The sequence below is a fragment of the Labeo rohita genome, chromosome 16, assembly GCF_022985175.1.
Source record: "Labeo rohita strain BAU-BD-2019 chromosome 16, IGBB_LRoh.1.0, whole genome shotgun sequence".
NCBI classification, from domain to species: Eukaryota; Metazoa; Chordata; class Actinopteri; order Cypriniformes; family Cyprinidae; genus Labeo; species Labeo rohita.
In genome coordinates this window covers 14597981-14617387 of record NC_066884.1, presented here as the reverse complement: position 1 = coordinate 14617387, position 19407 = coordinate 14597981, and the positions used below count along the sequence as shown (strand labels likewise).

Below are 19407 nucleotides of genomic sequence, written 5' to 3'. Positions count from 1 at the left end.
AAAATCGTCCTACATTGCTGTTTTACCTTTTTTTCTTCTTCTTCTTTGCATGTTCACTTTGTAAAGTGAACATGCAAAAGAGTAAGTACTTCTGCAGCGATGTAGGAAGATTTTAAAGTTGGAGGAGAAAATGAGAGAAGTTTTTCGACAACCCATCATTTGAGCAGCGCACATCATTTGACTTCACCTGCTGGTTTCATTGGCTGTCAAGGTTTGTTTTGCTGACTGAACGGTTCTTCTATGGCATCACTGTGAAGAACTGTGAAGAAGCTTTATTTTTAAGAGTGTACCCTGTCTTGAAACAGAAAAACAATGCTCAGGCAGACCTAGACAAGACGAGCATTTGAGGTTTAAAAAAAAAAAAAATATATATATATATATATATATATATATATATACATATAAATTATTTATTTATTTATTTATTTATTTTTTAAAGAAAATAACAGATCATTTCGCTAGATAAGACCCTTCTTCCTTGGCTGGGGTTGTTTGGAGCTCTTTGAAGCTGCTTTTAAACTGCATTTTGGATGTTCAAACTCAGGGGCACCATAAAAGTCCACTATATGGAGAAAAATCCTGAAATATTTTCCTCAAAAAACATTTCTTTACAACTAAAGAAAGAATTGCGTGAACATCTTGGATGACAAGGGGGTGAGTACATTATCTGTAAAGTTTTGTTCTGGAAGTGAACTTCTCCTTTAATAAATTATCTTAACTATGAGCACACTGGTTTGTAGTGCAAACATAGTGCAAACAGTTTGCCATTTACTGCACATTGTTATTCTTCTCATTATTTGCCTATAGCAGATAATGAACCGGAAGTCTCACCCACAAGCTTACTTCTGCTTTGAAGAAAAGGTGGATAGAGAGATTTGCATATGCTTTATTTTTAAAGTTAATAATCTAAGTAAATGATTAGAATTTAACTTAAATCTATAGTAAAAATATCTGATTTTCTTGTACACTTGTGACAGACTTGACAGGATCCTACTGACCAAGACCTACTGAGAATTCAGGCCAGTGTTTCAAAAATACTTATCCAGATCTATTGGAGCAGGTTATTTCTTTGCTCGTCTTTCCCCAATTTTCTACTTCTATATTCTCTATTTTTGGATACTCCTTTGTGAAAAATGTCAGTGACTTTCCCACACTAAAAAAATTCAAGTACCTGCTGCTGAAGGTCAGTATGATCAGCTCAGTGACACACAAGAGAGACGGCTATAAAAAGACTACTGAAACACTGCTGTGCAGGACATAAAGTAATTGAGGAGAATGTTTAAATAGTGCGTCTGATGTTGAAACCATAAGAAACGCATACTGCATCTCTCCTAATGAGAGAAATCGTGCAGAGTTATAATAAAAAGCGTTATATAGAAGGCTTAGGTTCGGACTTCCGGTTCTCGCGTTTTGTTGATTAGCCCAGCAACATTTAGCAGCACTGATTCTTTTTTTTTATTTGTATAACTCTGCGTGTTATATTTGCGAGTTTCAGACAAAATATTAATCTTTGCATTAGTAGAGGGTTTTTCCAGTATCTCTTTCGTCAGGTTACGTCATTATGCCAGTAGAGGACGCTAAGTTGCGGTCTCATGAATCAGTGAATCATTCGCTGAACCGATTCGTTCAATTTGATTTTGCGGTAAAGGCTAGAAGGGATACAGCTCTGGCTACTGGGCATGCGCACACCAATCTAACGTTATTTTTGTCACACTGTACAACAATACTGTTTTTGTATTATAGTAAAGGCTAAGTTTAAAGTTATGGTAGGTGCAGACGTTAATAAAATGCAATCTAATAGGTAGAAAAATTAATTTTATTGTTAGTTTCCGGTCTGAGCTGTATCCCTTCTAGCCACTTTGGGTTCGTTTGAAAGTGGGTTCGAGGCAATTGAATTAAATTGTTTAGTTAAAGCAGTATCTCATGTCTCTTTCTAAATATTTATGTGACTGGCTTATTATTTTACAATGTTTAACAGAAAAAAAAAAAAAAAAAGAAGTCTTTGATCACACCTGCTAAATTATAAACTAATGATTAATAGGTTAAACAGATATAAAATCATGAATAATTATTTTAATCTATATCAAACCACTACTATTGCTATAATAGACACTTCTCTGCTGAAAAAACACACAATAGAAACCATCACAGAATTTATAATAGTTTCACGGTTATAATGGGAATTGTACTGGTTTTAATGGAAACTGTAATGGTCACCTTCTATCTGTGGCTTGTTAAAACCATGGAATATGTCCCAAAACACTATAGGAAACCTTTTTAATGTTTTTTATGGTTAAAAGTTGATGGTTTGTAATGTTTCAAATTGTATTTATAGTGGAAACCACTATAATTTCTGTGATGTTTTCTATTGTTTTGTGTTTTTTTTTTTCAGCAGGGTTATGAGTTGCTACAGATTTATGAATGTGTAATATGCAAAATGTAAATATATATGTGTGTTCCTTTCAGTCACAGGTTTACAGGTTGTTTACTGCAAACTGATCGTATGCCGCTCCCTGTTAAACACCTGCAACAGTAAATCAATGCAAAGTAGCTCTGCAGCCAGTCTGAGCTTCTCGTGCTTCAAACGGTAGATGGGGCGCTTACAGTCAGACGGCAGACATGATAACGCACGCGCACTTCTGCGAGGTTGGTTACCATGGTTACAACACAATGGGAGCCGGGACAGAGGTCTATTCGAAAGGGAAGAAAAAACTGCAGGAGAGAGAGGCTGAAGGAGATGGATTGTGTATGTATGTGTGTGTGTGTGTGTGTGTGTGTGTGTGTGTGTGTGTGTGTGTGTGTGTGAGAGAGAGAGAGACCGCTTGACTGGTCACTCCACTGCAGTCTTACAAAAAAGTACAGATTTGGGGAAGCTAGTTTAGCCTAATGCCATCTTTACAATGCAAAAGCAGCAGAGAAGCTAAATCCAAAGTGGCTTATATTGCACAAAAAGCACAATGGCAGGGTACAAGCATTTAGAAAATATCTTATGAAATTGTTTTTGAAGATATAAAGATTCTAGAAACATGAAATTATAAACATAAATTATTAAAATATATTTCTCTGTCGTGACAAAGACAGATTTTAGTACCTTTTTTATGTTACAGTGTGTCTTCACACAGTTTGAAACAGGCACAGTGCCACCTCAAAGCCCAGCCTGGGTAAAGACACTTTAAAGGATGTGTGAATTGCTGTTTGCGACTCATTTTCCTTCAATAATGTGACATATTTCCAAGTGAAACTCGTGAGACTGTAAAAGTCAGAGATGGTGCACTCATGCATAGAAAGGAGAACTTATAACAGGTACTCAACGTGATCTCACCTTACTGTGATAGTGAATAGCTTGTTCGTTTACTCCAGAACACACATTAGCTAGACCAGACATATGTGACCCTGGACCACAAAACCAGTCATAAGGGTCAATTTTATGAAAATTAGATTTATACATCATCTGGAAGCTGACTAAATAGTTTCCATTGATGCGTGGTTTGTTATGATAGAACAATATTTGGCCGAGATACAACTATTTGAAAATCTAAGGCAGGGGTGCTCAACCCTGGTCCTGGAGATCGACTTTCCTGCAGAGTTCAGCTCCAACCCTGACCAAACACACCTGAACCAGCTAATCAGGATCTGAAGGAGCACTTGATAATTACAGACAGGTGTGTTTGATTAGGGTTGGAACTAAACTCTGCAGGAAAGTCGATCTCCAGGAACAGGGTTGGGCACCCCTGATCTAAGGGTGCAAGAAAATCAAAATACTGAGAAAATCACCTTTAAAGTTGTCCAAATGAAGTTCTTGGCAATGCATATGACTAATAAAAAATTAAGTTTTGATATGTTTACCGTAGCAAATTGACAAAATGTCTTCATGGAACATGATCTTTACTTAATATCCTAATGATTTTTATCCTAATGATCCTAATGATAATTTGAAATAAAAAAAAAATTTGACACATACGACGTTTTGTTGGCTGCTGCTACAAATATACCTGTGCTACTTACGACTGGTTTGGTGGTCCAGGGTCACGCAAATAAATAAATAAAGATTGTTATTTATGATTATTATAATATGTGTATGATTTTGGCTTAAGAAATGGGCCTTTTATATTATTAAAAATGTATTGGATAAAGAAAATACTAGAATGAAGCCAAACTGATTGTAATTTTCCAAAGCAATCCCTAGATAGCTATTTGGTTAATATTATCCAATAGCCAGTGCGGCCTTCATGACATCAGCAGAAAGGAAAGTCGTTTCACAGGAAGAGAAAGACCTTATTTTTTTTGACTCATGTTACAAAGTCAAGCTGGAAATATATGAAGACCAGGAACTTCAAGAAAGTAAACAGGGTCCATTTTGGTTTCATGTTGACTCTTAGTTGGTGGAAATCTGTAGATAAGCCTCATAAACATGGATGCTTAGGTTTTGATGAACGAAATAGCCTATTTCAAATAATAACTTTGCAGAAATAATGGCACCCCTAGCTCATTAAGGCACTACAATTAGGCCCAATTAGTGCCCATTACCTAATCAAGCAGTTCTAGGTTAATTTCCTTAATTAAGTGTCGTAAATCGACAATTAAATAAGCAGTAATTTACATAATGAATAAATACCCTTATCTCGACATGTTTCTTCCATCGCTTCTCCTTGGCTTTCCTTTCCTACCTTGCCTTTTCCCCTGAAGACTAAGGAAAATCACGCCCCTTCTCACCCTCGAGTGGTCGTGCGTCCCTCGCTCACCCCTCCGTGAAGATTTGTGCCCGTACAGACTGCAAAAGAGTGCAAGTCGTCTTGACAGAGGAGCGGGAGAGGGGCAGAAAGAAAAGGGGGTGGGGAAGAATCAAACGTACGCATCAATTTGTACAGTCTTCAGCTGCACCCCGTTTTCTGCGCCGATTTCAGGGGGAGCGGCTGGGAAAACACTGCGTTATTTGCGGAGCCGCAACAATGTAAATCTTTCCGTGCATCGAGTTGCCTGTATGTTTGAACGCGTGTAGGTCAATGTACAGTACGAACGGCAGCAAGAGAGAGAAAGAAAGGGAGATACGCATCGCTGGATATTATAGGTAAGAAGAGGAGAAAATGGATGCTTATATTTGACTCTTTGGCCACGCTCAGATGGTTCCCCCTTCCGTCTTTGTGCTTTACTAATGTGCATAGATTGGGCTGAAATCGTATTGCAAATCGGGGTGCGTAACCACGCAGGTCTCGAGTGCTCACATTCCACGGAGCTCGACAAGAATGCCATTCGCCATTCTGATCCCAAATCTTCCTCATATGAGAAGGAAAAGACTGAAAGGGGGGCTACTCGCGACCCTTTCGCCTCGTCTTGTCAGGATTGAATGTGCGGTGCATTGTCTGAGAACTGTAATCCAGAGGTCGTCCAGTTAGTACAGTAGAGCACTGCCTCTGCATGCGTATCAATAACAAGCAGCAGAAGAATGGAAGAAAGGAACGTTGCGGTGCGTGGCCGAGCGATGATGCACATTCGGGTGTCTAACTCACCCCACCTTTTGGCATTGTGCTTTGACGTGCAAAAGAATTCAAAATCAAAGCTATTTCTGACTATATTTGTACATATGTGTATGAGAGGGGGACAGAGCGTATGATTTGTTGAGTGTGTGTGTGTGGCAAGCCATTTTAACATGTATTCCTTAAAACTGACTAGTACTCTGTTTTTTATATTACTAGTACTTTTCTAAATATGCCGTTACTAGTACGTAATCCAGTGTTGTGAACAGTATATTTTTCAGTTTTATTAGTACAACGCACTAGTAGGCAAATTATCCATTGCATAGTATTTATTTCAGCAGTGACAAGTAACTATTCCATTGTTAGTGGGAAGAAATTCCATTTTTATTAACCATTGATTAACCTTCTATTCTATTCACTTATATTGTGTAGTATTTAGTATGCATTCCAGTTGTTGCTGTTACCTATTTCAGTTTTGACGGTAACTATTTATTAGGTACTAGCTTGTATTTCAAATCATCCATAATATTCACAAAGTTATTAGCATTTAATCCAATTTTCTAGTACTGCCAGAATATAAACTAGTACCTGTTCATTAGATAATCATTTATAATATGTTTATTACATGTAAGATTTTAAAATAAAACTGTGAGGTAGCCATTACTCACTGATCATTTCTGGAAAAAAAAGAAAAGAAATTGGACCAGATTCTAATATTAGTATCTAATGCCAGTATTTTCTTATATTTACTTGCATACAGTCAAACCAAAATTTATTCCCTAAACATATCTCACATTATCACAGTTTATTCTCTATAGTTTAGAAAATGGTAATAAAATATGACAAGAACTCAGAGTTAAACTGTGCCAGAACAAATTCATCTTGATAATGTCAGATAACTTTGATAGAAAGGTATGTAATGGAATACAATAAACCAAAAATTCAGACAACTGTTAGTATGACAACATTTACACAACTATCAATACTTTGTTGACCAGTTACCAAGCAATGCTTAATTTTGTTCAGGCTAGTGCCCTGCAACCACTAGTAAAAAACTATCAAAAATGATATCTGGTGTCTGAATAATTTCTGGTTTGACTGTATATACTTATTATAGTAAAAGTCTTATAATCATGTTTTTTTTTTTTTTTTTTTTTTTGATTACCATTTGTATAAACACAGTTTATACCATAGTTAAACTATGGTTTAGCAAAACCATGGTTAATTTGTAGTTGCCAAGGTTTAACTATAGTAACCTTTTTTATTATTATTTGTAGTTAAACCATGGTTCATTTTTTTATAAGGGAAATATTTGAATAGATACTAATAGATACAACTGGAATACGTATTAGTCAAAAGTGAGTATTTGATACGTAAACTAACTTTACAATTTGTGTTGTAGCTAGTAGCAGTAGTCACTAAACTGAAAAAGATACTAGTCACTAATAATTGTTCATATTTAACAAATAAGTACTAGTAACATAGAAATAGATACTAGTTAGTTCTATAGAATAAATGTTTAAACTGCTTGCCATATGGTGTGTGCCTATATGTGTATACTGTATTGTAATGAAGGTATTTCTTAGATGCAAGTGTTTGCAGTGGGAGAGTGGATGGCTTTTGGTATGCATGGATTCTGGCCAAGATTTGGGTAATGGACTCCTGATGAATGAAGGTTCACCTGTAGACAGAGTGCTGGCTGCCTTTATTGTTTGTCATTTGGATATATTACCTTGTGCACACTGTAATTGGATCACAAATATGCTGATTTTACATTTATGGGACACACACAAGGTGCAGTCTTTGTGTGTTTGGCACTAGAATTAATTCTTGTTTTACAAATGAGTATTTTGTTAATTGTGGCCATGATGGAGTAGCCAGAGTGTTCACTGTGTTGGTTGTCAGCAGCCTGTAAATCTGTTTATATGAAATATTTATCAGCGCTGTGGTTTTTCTCTTGTGTTCAGTGGTTTGGGTGTAAATGTACATTTTGCAGTTTTGAAGGCGGCGCTAAATACACTCACTCACTTCTCTCAGTCTGTAAGTGTGCTATATATAGTCTCATTCACAATAAATGAAGTGTGTGTGCGTGTGTGTGTGTGTGTGTGTGTGTGTGTAAAAGAGAGAGAAAAAGAGTAAAGCTGATTTAAAATTCTGGAGTGACTTAGTTAATCTCCTACCCACACTACGTATCTTTTTGTCTCTTTCAAATTATTTATTATCTTTCTCTCTCTCTTAAACAAGCTAGTTTGTCAGCTGGTTTTTCTCCTGAAGAAATGTAGTGACTCTCATGGTTAAGTTTAGAATATGGGTCATGTGTTCAAAAGGCCGACATGCCTCAGATTTTGAAAAATGTGATTCACTACGACTGTGATGAGGTTAATTAGCAATGTTACTGTATGTCAGTGGATTATTGCATCGTTGCTAAGCGATTGTGTTTGAATTAGCCCAATATTGTCGGACTATAATTGATACATTATTCAAGAAACATATCTGTCCTCAAAATTAAAAATACATTGCTGTCAGTGAGGCAAGCTAGAAACAAAAGAAGGAAATCATAAGCAGGAAAGAGAGAAAGATGGAAGAAAAAACTATATCTTTGCTATAAAGAACCTTTCAGTCTTTTCTGACAGTGGTAAGAATTTCTGCACAGAGAAAATCAATGTAATACTTGAAATGTAAATGGAAACTTTTTCTTCTCATTACATAGTGTAAAGCATGTATTCGTGAGTATGTATGTACATACGTGGGTGTGTTTGAATATCGCTAAATATGTATTTCTGTACAGTTGCGTTTAGAGATTTGTGTGTATGTTGATCTTTGGTGTTAGCAGTGCCTCTCCCTATCTTGGCTGTAGTGGATGGTTTTTGCAGAGCTCCATTCAACATTGATGACTAAAGCTCAGCTTCAGAGTACCACAGACCCTCTGAAGTACCATGCAGTCCACACAAAAATATTTTTCTTATACTGTACAGCACTGCTGTTATCCAACACTGCACACAGTAAATCGTTTTAGCATCTAAAGTTTAGACATTGTGTTGATTACAGTTTGTTTAATCACAGAACATATAATCATTGGTTAAGACAGATGCATCAAAAACATTAGATTATCATTTTGCACTTACAGTGGACCAACTCATCCTTCATATTCCTGGTAGCACTGATAACTATAAGCATCGATAACAAATAGAAAAACATGTACTGTATTTATTATACTAATGCTATGGTAAAGTTTACTTTGACTTCAGTGGTATTCACTCTGTTTCCCCCAGGTTGTAAAGATTTAATGCTATGATAGACAGCCTGTAGGCCAACTGTCCTGATTGTGGTCACGCTCCCGCTTTCTGTAATGGCTGACTGGAAGGAATGGACCACATAGAGAGCTAGTCATGAAGACCCGAACCAACAAAGAATCGGTGAGGGCATTACTGCATACTGAGATCAGCATAAAAGGTAGACCATGTGTAGATATAAGTCTTTCGATCAGTCAGAACCATTTTCAGTGCGGCTGTATTTGTTTTTAAAAATATTTGGAGATCGTACCATTTATCAAAATGGCTTTTTTCTGCTTAGTATTTCAACACAACATACTTTTAGTTCCCGCTCCCGTTCTGTCACTTTATTCGTTTTAGTCTTATGCTGTAATTTTGTCATGCTGTCTTTCTTTCTCTTTCTTCTGTTTGTCTTTGCCCTCCCTCGGTCATGTTGGGCATGGCCACAGATGCCCGCTCGCAGTGGACGCAGAAGGGGGGCCAGCGAGGAAAGGAGGGGTAGACGTCCGCACCCCAGCCCCTCCCGAGCAGAGCGCATTGAAAGGCAAACAGTAAGATTTCTTGTATTTTCCTCCGTTTGTCTTTATTTCTCTGAATGTATTTTTTTATCTTCTCCATTGTCCTAGATTTTTTATCTTTGATAACCTTATCCTTGGTCCACCTCATCTCTTTTTTTATCTCTGCCATTGTATTCTTTTATGCCTTATCTTTTGAGTTTAGATGATCTTATCCTGAATGTTCATGATCAATCTTTTTCACAGTATTCCACACTAGTGTGCATGTACTGTATGTGTTGTGTGCTTTTGTTGGCTGTTTCGCATTCACTTGTGGGCATGTGAGCAAATTTAGATCTTTTGTTGTTGTTTTTATACAATGATATAAAATAATATAAAAGTACAACTGCCTCACATCATGATTGAAAATTATACTATTAAGCAAAGAACTGCCGGAGAGGAACTGGCTGTTGGGCGTTTCAGTCGGCGATCTCAAGGCCATGATTCATCAGAAAGTGAAGGGGAAGAGCATGTGCCACCGCCCAAAAGACAGAAAGTCCAGGTACTGGTAAAATTTTAGAAACATTGACTAAAATTCATTAAGTATAATCATTTTAAATATAATCATATTTGGTTTTGCCACTAGGACTCATCCAATCCCCCAGCTCCACCCCTTTCAACTAACACTCCAACTTCAGCTCCACCTCCAACGTCAAGCAACAGTCAATCGAGAGAAAGTGACAATGAGGATGGCCAGTCACAAGGCAGTCGGAGCTCAGTTGGAGGCAGCTTAGCCAATAGTAGCAGCAGCATAAGCAGTGGACGGGACATTGACCAGGACAATCGATCCTCTTCTCCCAGTCTCTCTGCTTCCCCGTTGGCCAGTTTGGATTCCGAATCCGACTCTCCGGATTCCCCAAAGCAGAGTGATAAAAACAAAGATGGAGGTTCATCAAAATGTGTGGCAGAGGAACGGAGAGGCTCAGGGAGAGGTGAGGATGGCAGACCAGAGGACCAGAGGGACACTGAGGGAGCAATGGAAGGAGATTTGTCTTCCTTAAAGTCCTCATCATCCCTCTATACATCTCACCGTGGAATGGTGGACAGTGCAAGTGATGCAAGTAGCAACAGGAAGTCGTACTTCCCCCTAGATTCCAAACTTGCAAGCAAAGTGGAGTATACCGGTCCTGGTGGTCCTGAGACACTACACACCTGCAGTCGCATCCCTTCTAAAGCAAGCACTCAGTGTGGGAAACCTGCCGTGGGAGGAGCTGAGTATTCCCATGGGAATTCAAATGTGAGCCATGGACCGACACTCCCACCTCCACCTGCCCTGAAACCTCTAGAGGTGGGGCAGAATGCTCCAGGTGGGGAAAGTAAAGCAGACAAACCTGAGAAAGGTGATAAGTCTGTTCCACCCTCTTTGCTTCCACAAACTAGTATCGTTTCCCAGCAACCTCCTCCTCCCAACACTCACCATTACACCCCCACCAGCTGGTCAGGGGGACCTCCCTCTAGTTGTCCTGGCAACTGGGGATATGTACGTTACCCAGGTAACCACCACACACATCCAAGCCAGCAGCCCCCAGTGCAGCAACAGCTGCCCTCTGTATACAATTCTCCTTCATCCACCCGACACTCCTCCCACCCACCTTACCTATCTCACCCTCATCCCCACCCACACAAAGAGTTCCTGCCCAGGTATAGCACTGCAGCTGAGCGGGAGAGGGGTGGGAGGGAATTTGCCAACAGAGACTTCCCTGCTAGTAATATCAGTAGCAATGCAAACAGCAGCAGTGGTAGCATCTGTGGTAGCACTTCTGGTGGTGGAGCCCCCAACTCTAATGTGGGCCGAGATTTTGGGAACTCACTACCTGGACAGAACAGAGAATATAGTGCAAACCGGGATGGATCTGCAGGACCACCGAGTGGTCGGGAATATGGACCAGGGTTTAGAGATCGGGAGCGAGGAACTGGGAGGGAGTTTCCTTTGCAAAACCAGCAGCTTCAAGCACAGGGCCGAGAGTTTGGAACTGAAAGCACTGGAGGGGGTGGATGTCATCCAAGAGAAAAGGACAGTAGGTGGGGAGATTTAGCTGGCCAAGTTAGGGAGACAGGGAGTAACAGTTATGCTGGTAATGCCAACCAAGCACCTGTAGGTGCCCCTCCATCTGCTTTACCTTCGGCGACCCTGGTGAACCGTGACCCAGCCAGTTCACCACAAAGCAACTCTGGTCATCCTCCCTTTTCCTCTGCAAATTCCATCCCCACAAGTAGAGACTATCCCTCTCCAATGGATGCAAATGTGCAGCAGACTCTACAAGTACAGAATCCCCAAGCACCTTCCAATACTGCTGACATTCCTCCCCCTCCACACTATTTAAGAGAGTACCCTCCTCCGGGGTCAAAGGATCCTTACCCACCCCCTGGATCGACCTCTTCTTCTGTCCCACTTTCTGGTGTGCCAAGGGAGTTCCCAAGCCCACCTGGACTGGCCCCAAATCTTACTCGGGAGTATCCTGGAGCACCTCCACTTCCACATCACCCTCACTATCCTGGCCAGACAGCCTTGCCTATGCAGCACAGAGACAGAGAGAGGGAAAAGGACAACACTACATCTACTCTTCATTCAAATCGCAATCACCCTCCATCCCTTTCTCCTTCATCAAGTGGTTCTGGATCTAGCCATCCCACCTCTACTTCTTATCCCCCTCCACCCTCCACTAGTTCACATTGTCAGCCCCCATCCATTACACCCCTTCCAGGCAATCATGCTCGACAGGGCCCATATTCCTCATCCAATCAAACTCCACCAACTCCACTCTCTCCTCTTCCCAGTCCCTCAACCAATCCGATGGGAGGGTTTACTCCTTTTCCATCAACTTCTGCTCCTTCTGTTCCACTTCCTGCAACAGGTGTGTCCACCGCTTGTCCATCGGGTTGCAGGCCTACTCCATACCATGGCACTTTAAGCAGTCATACTCCTTTCAGTAGCTCTTACCATGGCAACGGAAACCATGGAAATAGCAATGCCAGTGGCAATGCTCCCAACAACAGCAATAGCACTAGCACTCCATCATTATTGCACTCCCCTCAAAACACTAAAGTACAACCGCATCTCAGTAACCCAAGTCATAACAACACTGCTTCAACCCCCAGCACATCTGTTGGAGTAGATGGTCAGTCTGATTCATCTTCTGGCCCAGTGCCACCACCTGTCATTAAGGAGGAGCCAGTAGAGGAGAGAGAGGAGTTGGAGAGCCCTCCTCCAGTTCTCCGAAGTCCTTCCCCAGAACCAAAACCTGTTGACATTCCAATTCATGCCAGCCAATCAGCTCGGTAAGACCAGGTGTTTCACTAAAATTAAATCTAATAAAACATCAGATGAATTAAGAATACAAACATATCAGAACTATCTTACCACTGATATAAAAAAATAACACCACTTTTATATCACATGGCTACTGATCAGGTGAGAAACAGGTTTTAACATGTACAAAAACCAATAATCAATTGCCAGGGAAATACAGAGGATTAGAAGATAACCTGATGTGATACCTGATTTAACACACAAATTGGTTCCAGATGATTTGTTAAATGTGTTGTTTTGATTGTATTTACCTGTCTGATGATTGATTGTTTACCTCATGGAAAAGATAAAACCTTTTTGGTTTCAGGTTCCACAGGGTTCTTGATCGGGGTAGTGGGAACTCTTGTGCCCGTAGTGATGTTCTGTTTGTTCCACTTGATGGTTCTAAGCTTTGGAAGAAGAGAAATGAGGCCATAGAACGTGCTCGTAGAGAGGTCGAACAGCGAGCAAGAGACCTGCGAGAGAAAGAGCGGGAACGAGAGAGAGAAAAGGAAAGAGAGAGAGACTTGGACAGACATCTTCAGGTAAGAGACAGCAGAGCTTGTTAGTAGCATTCCAACAACATTTTACTAGTTTGTTCTCACTACAAAATATGGGAAATACTTTTTCATGTCACGGCGGTGGAGTTTGTGTTTTTTGTTTTGTTTTTCTGTAGTTATTAGATTCTTTCCACATTACTTGTCAGGTTCTTTATAAACATTTTTCTTTTTTCAGCCAAAGGACAGTGGCACAAGTGCAGGATTAGGAGCTACAGCCCCACGACAGGGCTCTTCGCTCTTCTTTCCTTCTTCGTCCTCTATCCTTCTAGACCCTTCATCATCTTCCTCATCCTCTGTGAACCCCTCGCACCCAGCAGTCCATCCACAGCACCACCCTGCCCACCATGCCTCACACCCCCACTCGATTCACCCCTCTCATCCTCTGCATCCCTCTCTCTCTCATTCCATTCCTCATTCTCTTCTCCTTCCTTCCATGGCAGGGGGTGCTCCAGTTGTTGGAGGCCCTCAGGCTGCTCTTGGCATTGGGCTTGGGGGTCCATACTTGGGGCCTGATACCCCAGCCCTCAGAACCCTGAGTGAGTATGCCCGTCCTCACGCTATGTCTCCGCTGAGCGCTGCCAGCCGTGCACAGGTACACCATCCTCACCTTCACCACCACCACCCTCACCCGCATGCACACGCACATGCCAACGCTCATCCCCATGTGCATCCTTCATTTTTCCTGTCCCAATTCCAAAACCCAGCTCTCGCACACCCCCACCACCTTCCAGCCGATGCTGCCACGGCTGCTGCCATTCTGGGCTTTTTATATGGGGGTGGGCTAGAGGGAGGCCCCGCCCATCCAGGGCATGGCCCCGGGCCTGGTGGGTTAGCTGGGGCGGGGCTTGGAGGAGTGGGATTCCCTCATGCTGTAGCAGCTCAAAGAGAGCGCGTGAAGCCAGGATTTGAGTTTAAGAGCGAGGAGCGTGTCTACACAGCTGGAGCCTTAGCCGACCCGGCAATAGCTTTGTCACACGCACACTCGCACACACACTCACACTCCTTGCTGCTGGGGGGCGGGGCTGGAGGTGGGGCTCCTGGTAGTGAGGTTGCCCTTTATGGTACAACTCCACCTCCTGCACCGCCCCCTCAAGCTTTAGCCACAGCAGCTAGGAATCCAAATCCTGTTCCTCCACCTCTGTCAGTCCCACCCACATCCTCTATTCTCCCAGCCACACTCCCCACCCACCAGGCTCCCGCCGGAGCCCCAGTGACACCAGCAGCCCCTGCCCCTCCCCCTCAACCTCCTCCCCCACCACCTCCTCCTCCAACAGCCTCATCTCTTCATCACCCGTCTCCACATTCTACCTTTCCAAATACACACCCTTCTTGTCAGCCCCCACCCCTCCCAACTCAGGCTACGCCCTCTGAACGATATCCCACCCCCGTTCGCACTCCTCCCAGCACCGAACGTGCAAGGAGTGTGGAGAGGGAAAGGGAGAGAGTGATGCCTGCCACAGAGAGGGAGCGAGAGAGGGATAGGGAAAGGACAGGGACAGGTGGAGGAGCAGCAGGAGGAGGCACAGCGGCTGCAGGAGGCACAGGAGGAGGAGATTCTCTCGGCCGGCTACAGATGCTGAACGTGACTCCTCATCATCACCAGCATTCACATATTCACTCTCACCTACATCTGCACCAGCAAGACACAGGTATTCACCATACACACACACACTCACACTTTACACAGGACACTCTATTACAACGTAACAATTCTAGGAAATTCAAAATATGATTCTGTCAATATTAGGGATGGGTCAGGATGGTTGACTATTCATGTGTTAATCTCAAAATTTCTGTTGAAAAATGTTTGTTGACGTTTTTTTCCATTGTCAACAAAGCTGAAAAATGTGAATTGTGGTAAGATTAATAACCAAATTAAAATTCAAACACACTTTTGACAAAGATGACAACTAATTAAAAGAGTGAAATCTCGCTATAGGATAGGCTACTTTGAGGCTGTCAGCATCACAGCAGCCATAATAGTATCACTTCTGTTACAAATTTAGCAACATCAACAATACAGTTACTGTTTCACTTGGAAATACGACAGGGAAGAAGAATGGCAGCACTGTTCCTGTACAAAAGAATTTTTACCTACAGTGCCACTGGGAAACTGTGCTACTCTTATTAAATTTCCCACTTTTGTTTTGTTACGTATTTGGGTGGCAGCCGCGGGAGGGGTACACCCCCTGATGGATCCGCTGGCATCAGGGTCTCCCCTGGCCCGTCTGCCATACCCAGGGGCTGCTCTTGGGCCTCCCATCCTGGCACACTCCCTCACTGACAGCGAGGTGCTTCGACAGCAGCTCTTTGGTAAGAGGTGTAATGATGTTCTGTTGCGATATACTTCATGGTTCTATGTGGTAAATGATTTCTGCACTTGTTTGCATGCTGTGTACAGGCGGTCCCTTCCGTGAGATGCCCCAGTCCTCGTCTCTGGGTGGATCCATGTCTGCAGCACACCAGCTCCAGGCGATGCAGCAGGCTCAGAATGCAGAGATTCAGTTCCAGAGGCTTGCCCTGGAACAGCAGTGGATCCACCACCATCATCACTCCCTTGCCCAGGACGAGTACTACAGGTAAGTGCATACGTGCATACTGCACATAGACGTAAATGCATAAGATTAGCAATAGGCAATACCACTCTTCTTTATTTTTACCTTTCTAATGCCATTTTTCTAACCTAATCAAATATATGCATCATATTTTGTGTCATTTTTAAATTTAAAGGAGCAGTCCACTTCCAGAACAAAAATTTACAGATAATGTACTCACCCCCTTGTCATCCAAGATGTTTATGTCTTTCTTTTTTCAGCCGTAAAGAAATTCTGTTATTTTCTCTATATAATGGACTGGTATGGTGCCCCGATTTTGAACTTAAGTTTGAATTTAAATACTTTTTAATCTCAAACGCTCGTCATGTCTTACTCTCCCTGAACTCTGTGTATTCTGGCTCAAGACAGTTAGGGTATATCGAAAAACTCCAATCATAGTTTCTCCCTCAACTTTAAAAATCATTTCAAAATCATCCTACATTGCTGAAAAAGTACCGGTACCCAGTCTTTGCAAAGTGAACATGCAAAGACGATCAAACACCCTTTTCAAAACTGGTAAAACAGCGATATAGGACGGGAGAACATGAGATGGGAGTTTTTTGACATACCCAAACTGTCATGAACTGAAAAAAAAAACAGTTCAGGTAGACAGAGACAAGACGAGCATTTGAGATTAAAAAGTATATAAATTGTACTATTTTTATGAAAATAACAGATCATTTTGCTAGATAAGACCCTTCCTCCTCAGCTGGGATCGTTTACAACTGCATTTGGGATCGTTTAAAGCCACATTTAAACTGCATTTTGGAAGTTCAAAATCAGGGCACCATATCAGTCCATTATATGAAGAAAAATGCTAAAATATTTTCCTCAAAAAACATAATTTCTTTACGACTGAAGAAAGAAAGACATGAACATCTTGGGTGACAAGGGGGTGACTATAGTAGGACACTATAGGGCTGCTACCAATCAAATGAAATCATTTGCAGTGCACAGAATCTGCATCTGAAGTGTCATTTAGATGCGCAGACTGTTTAATGCAAGACATGAATGCAGTTAACCTGCAGTTACAATTGCATAACTGTTTTGATGTTTAAAAAAAACATTGAATACTGCTATTTAAAATAGTTTTTAGGGAAAAAAGGAAAATATACTTTAAACATAAACCTAAAATCGGCAGTAGATGGCGGCAGATTACTGAATGAGTCATTGAGTCATTCATTCAGCTGATTCGTTCAAACGGCTGATTGATTCAGTAACTAAACTCTGTCTTGTGTTGCTCCGAGACTGAAAGCAGTTCTGCTGTGGCTTTGTTTGAAATAATTTTCATTGAGGAAATAGAGAAAATTATTTTTAACAATAACAAATGTTTTACCATGACTTCTGATACTAAGCAGTTTTGTGAAAGCCACAAGTCAGTGAGATTAGAGATATTGCTGTTACCATGGAAACGAGAATTGTGCAAAAAAGGATCAGCATTGAACTCCCATTCCCATGAAGCACTGCAAATGTTGTAACCAGGTCTCACTACACTATAAAACAACTTGCATACATGAATATTTTGCTTTAAACTTACATTATACATAAAAATGAGTGACTGGAAGATTTTTGATTCAATTAGTCATTAGCAATGACTCATAGTCTGGATAGTTCATTGCCTCATAAAAGATGTCACATACCTTTTGCACCTTTTTCTTTTTTAAGTAATTTTTGTGATTCATGTTGGAGCTGGATGGTTTGGTTCATGACTTATAACTCTTTATTGAGGAACATTTTGAATTCCCTGTGGAAAAAATGAATAAAAAAGTGGGTAGCCACTGTTCTGTAGCATTATCTCCATTCAAATATACATTTTTATAAAATCAGTAATTATTGATATTTAACAATGTATTTTTTTAATCAGTATAAATAGTATGGGCAACAGAATGCTGTTGCCCATACCTAAACAACATATCAAATCATCTTTGACCTTTGCCCTCTATTGCAGCCACCTAAAGAAAGAGAGTGACAAAACGCTGTGAGAAACACAGAGGACATGAAGACAAGAAAATGAAGAAGGGATGAAGTGCAAATAAAAAAGAAACAATCATTTCGAAATTCAGCACTGAACGACAACAAATCTGGATAGAGGTTTGGATGTGACATCAGAACACATATCATTAAATCTGAACTAACTTAAACACAGGTGCAACAAACAATATGTATATTCCAAAAAAGGTGAGATTTATAACTCTGGCACACAGCCTAGACACTGTGGCACTGAACGGTTATTCCCACACGTCATGGAGGATTCCTCATTGTGTTATTTCAAACACCAGGCAGAGGAGTTTAGGCCGTGGATCAGTCTATGTACACAACATTATGCCAGAGAGAATGTCTAAGAATCAAGTTCACTTTTATGTCTTTGCATGTAGCTAGATACAAAAAGCCCAATGGGCTTAAACTCTCGATCCGTTTTTTTCTTGTTTGTTTGTTTGCTTTTGGAAAACTTTACCACTCTGAAAGAGTGTTTATGAAAGGGTGCATGAGATGAACAGCTTACCTTCATAATGTTTCTTTATCGTGTTCTTATTAAAATTATTAATGTTGTTTGTTTGTTAATAATTATATGATTATATAAACATTATTTTTTATTATTTTTTTACATTTTCATGGTACCGCTGTTAATTTTTTATTTTTTATGTTGAATTTACCTTGTGGGGAAAAAATGCAAGATAAAAAAATAATGAAAAAGAAAAATCTGGAAATAAAATACCATTTTTTTCTATAAGTCCTTCCTGTGTGCATTTTATTGTGTGCAGCTGTGTCTCTGTGTATGTGAGTCACGTACATATACTGTCAGTTACTGTCAGAGAGAGGAAAAAAATAATTTAAACTTGAATATTTATATTTATCGTTTATACCTCTTCCAGAACTGAAATTGTAACACCTGACACGAAAGTAGCATTGTAAGTATAGCTGTCTTGTTGTTAACTAGTGACGTTGTTTCATGCACGCAAACTTAACGTATGGTTTCCTCTTCCTGTTTTGTAGTTGTGGGGAGCTGCAAATGCAAGCTACACAGTCAAGACACTGTAATAAAAGAGCAGGCCTTTTCAAAGCACACACAGTATCCAAGGAATATTGCATCGCTTAAGACACTTTTGTTCCTCTCTCATCTCTTTCTTTTGCTGTATACACATAAGGAATTGCATAAGTGTGGCTAATAAGAGACACATGCAGCAAGCAGGAGACAGAATCATAGCGCTGCAGTGGGCAGCAGTCAGTGTGGGAGGAAAAGAATGCAAGACAGTACAGAGAAGAGGAATAGACAAAATAAAAAGAGAGAGAAAAGGATTGTGTTTTACAGTTGTTCAGCTTTTTTCAGCTGTAATCTGAAACTGTCTAAAAATGACATCTTACCAGAACAGCATACGCTGCTACAGAAATGCAGGGGACATCTTGACAAAATACACACTAGTCACTGAACATCATCTTTGATTTTGTGTGGTACTTTAATTTTAAAAAGAAAGACCACCATAATGTTAGCTAAAGTTCTGGCAAGGTTTGTTCGAAGATCTCGTCTCACGCTGCCGTGGCAGATGTTGTTCGGCACTTTTTAACATGTTTATACATCATTCTTGAAACGTTTATTCTTTTTTCATTGTAATTGGATGTTCGCCTAAAAATGTTACCACAATGTTTTCGCTAATGTCCGCAAAGC

The 19407-nt window shown here is 40.6% G+C and overlaps 1 protein-coding gene across 3 annotated transcripts; it reads left to right on the top strand.

The window, feature by feature from the left end:
- Positions 1–4675: 4675 nt before the first annotated feature.
- Positions 4676–18477, top strand: atn1 (atrophin 1). 3 transcript variants are annotated; one of them, XM_051131842.1, is made up of 10 exons: positions 4676–5068; positions 8747–8890; positions 9196–9297; positions 9683–9802; positions 9887–12579; positions 12918–13134; positions 13325–14798; positions 15319–15462; positions 15551–15728; positions 17692–18477. In XM_051131842.1, exons 2-10 carry the CDS (start codon positions 8864–8866, stop codon positions 17723–17725), a joined length of 4989 nt encoding a protein of 1662 aa, XP_050987799.1. In that variant the 5' UTR covers positions 4676–5068; positions 8747–8863; the 3' UTR covers positions 17726–18477. The 3 variants fall into 3 exon arrangements, with proteins under 3 accessions (XP_050987799.1, XP_050987800.1, XP_050987802.1); XM_051131843.1 differs by lacking the exon at positions 8747–8890; XM_051131845.1 differs by lacking the exon at positions 4676–5068 and having other exon boundaries at positions 8802–8927.
- Positions 18478–19407: the final 930 nt, after the last annotated feature.